Consider the following 12,239-nt stretch of genomic DNA (forward strand, 5'->3'; position numbering starts at 1 on the left):
AGTAAATTGCCGGAGGGCCAGGAGTAGATGCAAACACAGACATACCATCGACCCATCCAAAACATACCCCATACTAATGCCTTCTACTTGTTTACGTAGACCCACGGGGAATTTAAGAATGTTGATTTTGGATGTGAAAAGCAAGATAAATGTAAAATTGACTGTGCCATAAGAGGAAATAGCTGCAGGGTTTCAAAGGGACAGCTTTCTATTTGATAAACAAGAACATGCACGGGCTTTGGGAGGTTTTAGCCGCCTGATAAAGAGACCATCTTTGGAAGTACAAACACCTCCCTCCATCTAAAGCATTTAGTATCTCCACATGGCATCCAGGAGTCCCATGGATCTATCAGATGGGTCCTTTCACATCCCACTTTGTCTCCGCTGCCACAGGAGCGTTTAGGGAGTGAGGAGACATGAACACATCTGTGGCTCACTCCAAACACTGTATAACAGCATTTATGGTCTGTGTTTATTCAAGCAGAGAATCTGTGTTAGGCTGTTTTTAATTTTTATATTATTGTTTTTGTTTTTGTTATTCAAGCACGCAGCAGCAGTAGTTTTATCTGGTAGTAAAATCAAAAGCTTTTAAGTCTCATATTTCAATGTTCTCTGCGTGACCATGTAAGCACTGACCTCCCAGAGTTATCCCTCTTAATTTGGCTGACTTTGATGTGTCCGCCCCTGGCCTCATCATCAGTATCGTCTTTGCCTTAAAATTGTTCCAGAAAAATATTTCAATCACTAAAGACTTAATGAGGAGAAAATTCACACATTTTTGTGATCTCCATGCATTTCTTTTAATTAGCAAAAGCTTATTTCTCTCCTGGGGAACGTGCCAGAGTTCAAACATTTTTCAATAGTAGAGAACGTGCCCTAGAACGTGATAGGGAGGAATGCTGGGGAGATGCTGTTTGACATTTTTGGAGAGTCAGTTTGAGACACAAAGACTTCTTTTTTTTTTTTTGGTTTATGTCAATGAGCTGGAACACCTTGTCAGTTTAAGCCTCTGTGAGGTTCGAGCTGCACTTTAATCTTGACTGTCTCTGATTATCACAGCAAGAGGGAATGTGTGCAGTTACAGATATCCTCCATCCCTCAGCAATCTGACACTGTATCTCTGTCAGTTTTCCTTCGGCCAGTGATAAGGTGTCTGGACACAATACAGAGAGCAAGAAATGTGCCGAGACAAAAGCTTATATTCCGAACAAGGTCTGTCCCTGCAGGGAAATGAGCAGGGGTTTAATTATTTTCCCTTGTGCACAAAGCATTTTGTTCTTTACTGATGAATGTCTCACATTTTTATTGTTTATATAATTGGTTTTCATTTATTATTGTATTGCTTGTAAAGCACTTTGTCAGTGCTGAAAAGTTTGGTAAAAATGGAATTTGTTATTGCCGTCGACAAGGTGCTGAAAAGGCGCGGAAGAGAAGAAAGAGAAGCTCCATGCTTGGTCAGCCTTTTTCTTGCACTCCCACCTTCACCTTTCACTTTGTCTTGACTTGAAACATTTATCTTCTCTTTCTGACTCAGTTTCCTTTGTGGGCGCGTGAAAGAGTCGCTCAAATGTCATGAGCTGTCAGGCTTGCTCATCTCTCTAATCTTATCTTGAAAGAGAGCGAGGGGAACAAGATTGTAGGAAAATAACAGTCATAATTGTCAGCAGTTGTTCTATGGAACCAACTGCATTTTCCACTGCATTTACTTGGACATGAGTTGAAATTGTAAATATTATTATCTTTATCTCCGTAGTTCAAGAACTAAAATAAATGATTCGTTTGACTTCGTTTAGCACTGTTACAGTAGCTATCCAGCAATAAACAAGCACAAGTCAGTCAGAAGTCTTTTTCCATGTTCAGAGCTCTTCTTATTGGCTGTACCATTGCTCGCTTTTACTTGCCCCTGTTGCTAGTCTTCAGTTTTTTTTTTTTCAAACATACGTATCAGAGTCCATGCAAGCCTTTCTAGATTAGTGACTTTTTACATGAAGGACTGAATGCAGCCTCCGAGGGCTGTGTTGCTTATATTGCCTTTACATTTTAATCAAAGAATGTGTCTATGCACTTTTGTATTTGTTCAGGAGGAATGTCTGATTTTTATTCTATAGTCATACATTTTCCCATCATGCAACTATTGCATGTTTGTGTGAAACATGACAGATTGCCAGCTTTAATTGACAGTCTGCTTTGTGTTGGTTTTCTGAAGGCTCTGTTTCATGCTTTTTGAGTACATTGTTCATTCTTGCTCTGTTCATTCTTTTTCTCTGTGGCAGATAAAAGTAGAGACTCAGTAATGGACCATTAGCACTGTGCTGGATCAGTCTCTTATGTATTCATCATTACCAAACCACATTAGACATGGAAACTAGTCCTGAGAAAATCCATTTTGCAAGAGCCTAGCATGGCCTGCTGAATTCTCTCTGAAAAGGCTATCTGTAGTTACAGTGCTGTGGGTGCTTCTGGCAGATATCTGCATTCAGTAGATTTATGCTCTCTTGGTGGAGTTGCATAGTCTGAGCCAGTGAGGTAGGCTCTCTTATCTGTAGACTCAGACCAGATGATGAAAAAACTACTTGGCGTAACTTTACAGCTACGCTCACAAGGGAAGCACAGCAAAGGATTATGGAGTTAGCAACACAAGATAAAAGTTTAAGTTATAGGGCTTTAATCAGAACTTTAAGGCTACTCCAATTATTTTAATTTTAGAAACAGCTTTTACTTCCGTTGAATATTAAGACGAATGCTTTGTTGTGCGCGTCTTTGTCCCAACTGTTTTGCGTATTGGTTACCCAGATTTATTATGCAGATCTGGAGTAACCTTCCTCGTTAAGCCTTAATGCCAGCCATTCATTACCTCTGGCGCGGAGACTAATGACGCTATTAATCAGCTATGAATAGAGGTTGGCAGTGGCAGTGGGAGGCTGACACCTCCTTACTGTAACAATCCTAGGCATGCATGTACAAGACGGATTGTCAGAAGGACACCGAAAACTGCCCGGCGTGTCAATTACCTACAGCTGTCAAGGTATATGAGGATGGAAACTACATCGAATGGTTTTCAAATCCCTTCCTTTGCCCATCCCACAATGCATTTCTCAGCTGGCTTTACTGTATGTCTTTGTCTGACCTGACACCGATTTCAGGATTATTTTTACAAAAGTGTGGTATTAAAGAGGAGAGACATCCGACCTCTTATCTCAGTTCCTTTGTTCGGAGGTCCACACCAGACAAGGGTACAAAGTATCTGTGAGACAGTGTGACCTGTTTCCAGTGGCATTTTAAGTAACCCCCTCTGACCTTTGAGAAGCCTTTCTCTCTACAGCAGCACTCGAGCTTTATCTGTTTTCTTTTTCTCCCTGAACAGTTCTTCTAAATGGTTCCCCTACAGCATTTCAGTAGAAACAAAGCCAAAGATAAGGTTTGGTCTTCTTTGTCTCAGCTTTAATATTTCTGTCTTTGTCCAAGTCTTGGCAGTGTTGTAGTGTAATGTAGGTTTTTGAGGATTTATTATGAGTGGACCTTTGTCTCCATTGCCAAGGTGAATACTAATTTGTGACAGTAACTGCTGTGTATTCTCACTACACACAGCCCCCTGTGTTCCTTTTACTGTGTTGTCTTGTGTGTTCACATTTAAGTAATGCAGGATGTGCTTCCTCATCAACAAGCAGGCTTCAAGCTTTTGTTTATCCTGTGAGCCTGGTTATGGTTGTTGATGTTGTGATAACCCCATCACCAGTGCATGTGAGACACCAGAGTGCTGAGCTTTTTCTGTGTGTGTGTGTGTGTGTGTGTAAGGATAATTGTTCAGCATCTGGTAATTTACACTGCAGTCAGAAAGAATTAGGACAAAAATGTGTTTTTCATTGTTGCTGGCTCTGTTCCAGTCAACTGGATTTGAAATGAATCAGTGGTTTTGAGGTTATAATACTGATTCCCAGCTTTAAGGCTGTTTGAGGTTATGGACAATCCTGAATTTTCCAGAGAATTTTTGAACAATAATCCTAAACATACAGAGACATAATGAGGTTTTTTTTTTTTATTCCAAACAATGGAAAAATCTTGGCTGACCACATCAGCCACCTGATCTAAATCTATCTGAGCATGTATCTAACTTTCTGAAGACCAGACTTAAGGCAGAAATCCCCTAAAACAAGCAAGAAGTGGAGAAAGCTACAGTACAGGTTCAGCAGCACATCACTAGTGGAGATTAAATGTGTCTACTGAGGTCTGTGAGTCGGAGCTATGGCCAGATATTAACTTTAGCAACTGAATATTACATATGATGATTTGATGTAGTTTTCATTGTATGATTTATATCAATTTATTGAATTTTGAAACAGGAGCTACAATTGCTACGTTCTTCTAAACACCCTAAATTAAAGCTGACAGTCAGCATTGAATCCAAGAGGCTGAAGCACAGGTCCAACCAAAACAAACAAAAAAATGTGTCACTGTCCAAAGTGTTGTCTGAGTGTCCTCATTCAACGTAAATGTCGAGCTACAGCTGAACCTTTTCAGAGGTTTGTGCAGATTAAGAAGGTCGTCTCTTGATAAACAGGGTTATCCTGAGTGCATGTGAGTGAAAGAGCCAGCGTTTATGTACAGAAAAGTGTGATGAGAATATGTAATTCTTTGCAGGAAAATACCAGCAAATTCTTCACTTCACTGTAGTCACAAAAGTCAGTGAACTCTGGGAATTTGAAATGTAAACAAATATTGAAAGCCAAATTAGCGGTTAGTCCACATGCCGTGACAGACAGATTTGCCAGCGGCTGTTTTGCATTTCATTGCAGTTTCTTCAGTAATAATACACCGTATGCACTCTGCACTTGCCAGCGCTCCTTTTCTGTATTTCAGCTTTGCCTTCCAGTCAATTTCCCTGACCTACAAACAAATGGAAATGTCATACATACTGACATTCTTTCCTTATGGTTTTGTTTTGCCCACTTGCCAGGCAAATGGAAAGCAGATCTTGCTGAGTCTAACCGCAGATTGTTCCTCCAAAACAGAAAAAAAACGAAAACACCAAATGAAATCACAAACATTTCTGTGGCTAGGCTGTGGAATGTGACAGCAGAAGTGTTTAAAAAACATCATCTGGCGTGTTAGTTGAGAGAATCTAGACACCAAAATCAACTTTTTTGGAGGGGTTGGGTTTGTTCTCAGTTGATATACTGTCTGAAATAAAAGGATTGAATTTCTTGAACACATAGACGGTTTTCTTGATTGCATTTGAGGGGCTAAAAGGTGGCTTTGTCCCAGTCAAAACAATGTCTGCCTCTGTTTACCATCAAATGCCAGTTTTGAGTTCATAAAAATGTCCAAAAAAAAATGCAAACCAATCATTTTTAATCATGAATGATTGGCGGGAAGGCCGTCTATGAAAATTAAATGTGTGACGCTATGTTCTGCTTCCACTACCCTTACATTAGAGAGCTGTGTGTAGATTTGCATGTGTAGTCCCCCTTGTATTGTGCTTTTATTTGTCAGCTTTGTGAGTGTAGTAGAAGTGTTTTATTTCTGTGGTTCCTTGTCACGCCAAAAGTCTTTTTTTTGTTACGTTGTTGTTATTTTGTTTTTTCTTCTTTTTTTTGTTTCCTTCCTTTCTTTCTTTTCACTGTCATTTCCATTTCCCCTCCTTGCCTCTCCTCGCCCTGTTCCTTTTGGACGCCTCTGTGCGATATTTCTCTCCCCCACTCCCCCCCTCCCAAATGCCGCCACTGTCTCCTGTCCCTTCCCGTGTCCCTACACCCATCCAACCATCCCGCTCCCCTCCCTCCTTCCTCCTCCCAACCCAAAGACGTAGCCCTGCCCTCTTTCCCTCCCCCCTCACTGACTCCTAACACTACTGACCATGTAACGCCAGGCTCGGGAGGTGTAGCCGGCCCAGCAGGGCCCACCCCTTCTGCCCCACGAGACGTCGTGGCTTCACTGGTTTCCACCCGCTTCATCAAGCTGACCTGGCGCCCTCCAGCCGAACCACATGGAGACGAGTTAACATACTCCGTTTTCTACAGCCAGGAAGGCACTAGCAGGTAGTACACACACTACTCTTTAGTACTGCCAGGAGGGTACCAATACACACATTACTGCTGGTGTCAGCAGGGTAATAATATACATGTATTCCTGCGCAGGAGTCTCAGACCACTCTGAAAATATCTAATTAAAGCAGTTAAAGCAGTTATCATAGCATTAAGTTTTCATTAATTAAAAACAAACCTCCTTCCCTAAAGGATTACCTTTTTTAACATTGAATTATAAACAAAAAATACTGTAATTTAATTTTTCTAAGTAGCCCTGTGATAAATTCCTCCCAGCTTCTTGTTCAGAGGATTTACTGTATGTTTATCAACAAGCGGTGAGGATTTTCCACAACTGTTCTTTAGTGTTTTGGTTGCTTTTTATTTTTTCCCTATAAAACACCTTTAAGCAAGTTTCAGAAATGGCAGTAAACAGATGTGTTTTACTTGATGCTAGAGCTTGATGTGCTAATGCAAGCATTACTATACTGTATCTTCAAAGGCACGGAGTGTACTTCACACTGCACACACACATCAGTTTAGTAGCGCACTCATTGCCTTGACTGAAACCAACTATCCTGGTGCTGCTGTAGACAGATGAGTGCTAATATGCTCATCTTTAGCCAATTTATGTGTGTGATTACATGATTAACTGATTAGTTGATGATAGAAAATGAGTAATTTGAGATATTTATCAAGCAAAAATGCCAAACGTTGGCAGGTTCTCCCTTCTCAAATGTGAGATTTTGCTGATTTTCTCTTTTCAATCATTGCAAATTGAATACATCAGATTTTGCTGTTGAATGGACAAAACAAGCCATTCTAGGAACACATTGTTTTCATCGATGTTGTAATACACTGAACGATAAATCAAAAATATAATCTTTATCAGTGTTGTAAATAATGCAGCTGGTTTAAGGGACCAAATAAGCACACTGATTTGATTCTTAAAAATCTCAATTCAACAAATACGAGACACTTAACTCATAAAATGTTCTGTTGCTTGTCTGCGTGTGTCCACATCAGGGAACGAGTCGTGAACACCAGCCGTCCAGGGGAGATGCAGGTCACCATCCAGAATCTCATGCCAGACACCAAATATCGCTTCAGGGTTGTGGCCCACAACAGCAACGGCCAAGGAGAGAGCTCTGCAGCGCTCAAAGTGGCCACCCAGGCTGAAGGTAAAGTCACACACACACAAATGTTCGTTTATAAATACACAGCAAACAGGACACACAAACGTAAAAGTGAACTCCAGCCAGTTTGTTGGAAATGTGCTCAAGCTGGCAAACTGAGGCAAACAGGATGCACTCAAAAGGAGCACACAAATGTGCAAATAAACATTCACACAAACAAATATTCACTCACATACAGCATACGCTCTCTTCAAACAGACACCAAACCCCCCACAAACATACACACAAACACACATAGAGGAGGCTATTTAGTGCAGCGTGTTAAGGCAGACCACCCAACAGCAGACCAGAGAAAGCTGGTGTTTTCTTGTTATAAGCCACTTCTTGTTCACTCCCACAAGCCCTCTGTGTATGTTTTGTGTGTGTGTGTGTGTGTGTGTGTGTGTGTGTGTGTTAGCAGCTTTAAACCGTGAGTGAGGAACGTTTGAAATTAGCATTCCAGATTTTTCCTGAAATGTTTCCCTTATCCAGCTTGTACAGAGATGCTATACAGAGGCTCATTACAATATTTTGACAAGAGAACATATAAGAATTATTGAGGAGAGATGGGACAAAGTGGTCCTCTCCTTCTCCTTCTTGTCTCTTTGTGTTTGGGTGTGCACGCTCCCCATGGCTACTCCTCCAAATCTCTGAGTTTCGCCCACATTTGAAAGTGCTGTGAAGGGGATTTCCCAGCACACTGTCAGAGTGGATGTCCCTCACCTCTAGTCTGAGCCACAGCTTCGTCACTGTCGCTTTCTAGGTCAGCCGCCGTTTCTCTACCTGTGTCCTTGTTTGGAGGGCGGACAGAGCAGCACACACACACACACATGCACAAATACACACACCACACCTTAATGCCTGCCAGCAGGAGCCGAGCCACCCACGGGGATATCAGTGAGGGCGGGCTGTACCTGTGCAGTATATCTCTGTCGTGTGTGGGCACTTTCAGTGAAAGAACATGCTAGGAATTGGAGCTTACACTGTTGACCTGCATCTGAGTGCCAGGCATGTGCACACAACGCTGCCCTGTATCACTTCTCCTCAGGGACTGGCTTAATGCACCTGTACACACAAGCTCAAACACACACCTCTAACATCCGTGCACGCTGACAAATGGGAGAATCTCTGTTCTGTCAGGAACACCTGCAGCTAAAGCTCGCAAGATATGTGCAGTACAGACATATATCTGGATCTGTGTGACAGCCAGCGCTTTAACCTCATAGTCTCTGTTTCATTTTAAATCCAATGTGCCACAGTCCAGACACAACAAGAAATGTCACTGTCCATATATTTACTGACAGAGAGTGTTCTGTATACAGCACAGACACAAATTATGTGGCCAGAGATATATATTTTATTATGTTAGCTCTGACCTCCAGCACGCTAAATATGAAATTAAATATTTATATAGTGAAGTTAAATTGCTGACTGCCAGCTTTGATTTGAGTGTGCTTACATTTGCATCAGATGAACAGTGTAGGAATTATAGCCATATTTATCCACAGTCCCCTATTCTCGGGGGATGTGTAATCCGAGAACATATATCTGTATATTTATATACATATAGATAGATATATAGATATACACTTCATGCAAGCATTTGGCAGCATTTCATCAAGCTGCCTAACAACCACAGTATAAAGCTGGTACACACTGTAATACACTGTGTAATACTGTCTGATCCTGCCCTCTATCTTGCCTAACCACACACAATGAAATGAACTGTCAACCACACCAAATAAAATCTTGAGGCAAATGTTGGTGGAATGCAGGATGCACATTGTTGATGTTTTTGTTGAGGTACACCTTCAGTTTGTTTGTCATGGGAATAAGAAGAAAATCAACATGTCTGGCAGCCCAGTCCAGAGGGGACAGACTGGTTTGCGGAGAGTAGCAGCAAGTGGTCTGAACTCTTGCTAACACAAGGAAATGAGGCTTCCAAGTAGCCAAGAATATGTTTTTGGCAGCAATAACTGGACATCGGTTAATTGAGTTCCTGTTTTCCTGTTGTAACAAAATGCATCAAGTGGTCAGATCATGACTGATGGTTTTCTAATTTCTCTTCTGCTTCATTTTTTTTTTTTTCTCGCTAGTCCAAGTGCCGGGTCCTGCTCCCAACCTGCAGGCAGTATCGAACACGCCAACCTCCGTCTCTCTGAGCTGGGATAAGCCTCTCACTGGCAACGGGGAGATCCTCACCTACAAGTTGTACTACACAGACAAAAGCGTTGGCAACGAACAGGTGGGATGTAGACGTAGGACGTCTTCGGTTTCTCAGCTGTATTCATCTGTTGAAATCCATACCGTTAAAATGATCACCCAAAGTAATCCTTATCTTTAATTGTAGATCATCTTTTGAAATGAAATTACAAAGTACTTCACACAGAACAACAGTTGCAAAAGCAACATAATAAAAATCTCAAAGTAAAGAGACACTAGGATGGCTGAAAAAAGATCATGTAAGGTATCCAGTGAAATGAAATAAACAAATAAATTGAGTGAAACCTGGATATGCTTTCGGCTTAATCTACATTTTTTAAAAAGAAATCAAAAGCAGATACCAACACAGCCGTCAGACATATTCCCTGCATTACATCGTTTCCTTGTGTGTTGCCTTTGTTTTCTTGACAATGACATATTATTTAATTCACTTGAAATAGACAGAAATGGACAGAAACACGCAGCTCATGTCATTGTCTCACTTCTGAAGATTCGCTGTTTAAAAGAAGACGTGCTGTATGTAGCTGACGCTTGATTTTGCAGGGTTCATTAGATAAAAAGTACATGACTGCATAGGCTCATGTAAATTGTGATGAGGTAAGGAGTTGCTAGTGATTTGCCAAAAAGACTCTTTGTACTGCTTTTTGGCTTCACCCTTGATCATGCGTCTCACACAAAAACACATATTGTGCGTAAAGAAAGCAGATATCATTCACACAGTTCTTCTCTGCAGGTCTGACTCTGTCACAAGAGTGAAATGTAGCTGCTTAGGTATTGACTCAGCCCCAGCCAGTAGCACTGTGCAAGCCAGTGAGGCATTAAAAAGCCTTTAATATGATAATGGATGAAACGTCAGCCAGCGCACTGAGTAATGATGCCAGCTCCCTGGAGAAGAGAGCCAGAGATGAGGTGAAAAACGGGAGAGATGAAGAGAAGGATGAAAAGAGAAAGAAGAGGTGAAGGAAGGGGGACAGAACAGAGATGAAGTTAGAAAGACTCCATGCAGAAGGGACATGAAATATTAAAGAACAGGAAGAAGTAAGGGACGGCATATGATGCCTCTTTAAGGGTATTGTGGTCACAGGGAATCATCTGACCAGAGTTCAGAGGTTGTGATTAGACCGCTCTGGAAGCAAGATTAGATTTCCACAAAATCTCCCCTTTTTACTCAAAATGTCAGAAGCAAAGAGCTGAATGCAAAGTGGCTCTAAGTAATTGGGCACGTGCCAGCGTGCCCAATTTGTAAAGCAAAAAGTCGCAATCACAGAAGGCATAATTTGTGTCTCAGTGGAAGATGACATTTTTGCACAGAATTACAAGCTGAAATGTTAGTGTGATGAAATGATGAAAGCAGGCATCACATTTTGTAGCGTTGCCAAAAATGGGAGAGTGGTTGAGTTGTAAATCTAGTGCGACTTCTTATTTACAGCATGTTTCCTCCAGTATTAAACTTGAATGCTAAAATTATTCTGCATTTATCAAACATGCTGTCGGTAGTGAAAAATCCAAATAAAAATATGTTTTCTCTTCTTTGGCAGGTAATATTCTCATGAAAAAAACATTTACCTTGTTCATATAAGCTTTACATCATTTATTGTTCTAGTTTCATCTTTCATTTATTTTCCAGTTCTATATCTGACCACTTAGCCTCAATAGGTATTTATATTCATTCAATTCTGTTGTAGACTTTAATGAAACTGGCTTGTAAATGTTCTTTCCTCCCTCTCTTTCAGGACGTTGACATAGATGGTCAGTCCTACACCATGACTGGGCTGAAGAAGAACACCGAGTACAGTTTCCGTGTGGTGGCCAACAACAAGCACGGTCCAGGTGTCTCCACTGAGGACATCGTTGTTCGTACCCTGTCTGATGGTCAGTTGGTTGATGAGGAGAAAATCTACCAACATTGCTTCTTAGTTTATGATTTAATTTAACTCCACTGTGTGTGTGTATGTGTGTGTGTGTGTGTGTGTGTGTGTGTGTGTGTGTGTGTTTTCTGTAAATATAGCTCCAGCAAGGCAGAGTTTTCAACACAATCTAACTGTTACGTTACAGTAGATTAGTGCAACTAATGATTGTTTTCATTGCTTAAGCTGCTGATAATTTCCTCAATTAGTCAATTAATCATCTGGTCTATAAAATGCCTCATCAGAATTTCAAAGAGCTTTCAAATAGCAAAGAGTTTCCTATGACATAAGACAATGAAAGGCAACAAATATTTGCAATTTAGAGGCTGAAATTAGGGAATCTCCAGCGTTTTTTCTTGAGATTAACAACTAATTAGTGATCACAATATTTAATTTTCTGTCAATCAGTTAATTGACTAATCCTTTCAGCACTACAGCAGCTTACGTGTCTGTGTTTTGTTTCGCTTTACACAGAATACATTTTCTGTTTTCTTTTGCTTCACAGTGCCAAGCGCCCCTCCTCAAAACCTCACTCTGGAGGTCCAGAACTCAAAGGTAAGGCTGAATTCACTTAAATGAAGAGCACGCCACAGTTTGAAGCGCCTGTCACTGCTCAGGATATTTCTGTTATCTTATTGACGAGTTGCACACACTTTCGCAGATGCATCATAGAAACAAACAAATGCACCTAAACTGACTGACTGGTGTCCAGTGTATGTAGCTGCTTCACCGAATGCTCAGAACACTCACACACACACACACACACACACACACCCATACAGTCGAACAGATCCATAGCCTGCAGGCCAAAACACCGCTGTTTCTCTGTGTGATTAGCTGCGTCAGAGGCCTGCAGCCCCAGCTGGTTAAGAGGGTGTGTGAACCCTCATCGATCCACTCATCGGCAGGAGGCT

At 41.2% G+C, this 12,239-nt stretch overlaps 1 protein-coding gene across 5 annotated transcripts in view; it reads left to right on the plus strand.

Moving 5' to 3' along the window:
• Positions 1 to 12,239, plus strand: part of neo1a (neogenin 1a) — a 145,135-nt gene that overhangs the window by 110,250 nt on the left and 22,646 nt on the right. For 4 of the 5 annotated variants that reach the window (XM_041037635.1, XM_041037599.1, XM_041037608.1 and 1 more), the window contains exons 8-12: positions 5,801 to 6,035; positions 7,047 to 7,201; positions 9,292 to 9,440; positions 11,152 to 11,290; positions 11,831 to 11,880. In XM_041037635.1, the coding sequence (XP_040893569.1) occupies positions 5,801 to 6,035; positions 7,047 to 7,201; positions 9,292 to 9,440; positions 11,152 to 11,290; positions 11,831 to 11,880 (728 nt within the window). The remainder of the gene's footprint in view (positions 1 to 5,800; positions 6,036 to 7,046; positions 7,202 to 9,291; positions 9,441 to 11,151; positions 11,291 to 11,830; positions 11,881 to 12,239) is intronic. The other variant, XM_041037625.1, reaches the window with a different exon arrangement.

The sequence above is a fragment of the Toxotes jaculatrix genome, chromosome 1 (genome assembly GCF_017976425.1).
Source record: "Toxotes jaculatrix isolate fToxJac2 chromosome 1, fToxJac2.pri, whole genome shotgun sequence".
NCBI classification, from domain to species: domain Eukaryota; kingdom Metazoa; phylum Chordata; class Actinopteri; family Toxotidae; genus Toxotes; species Toxotes jaculatrix.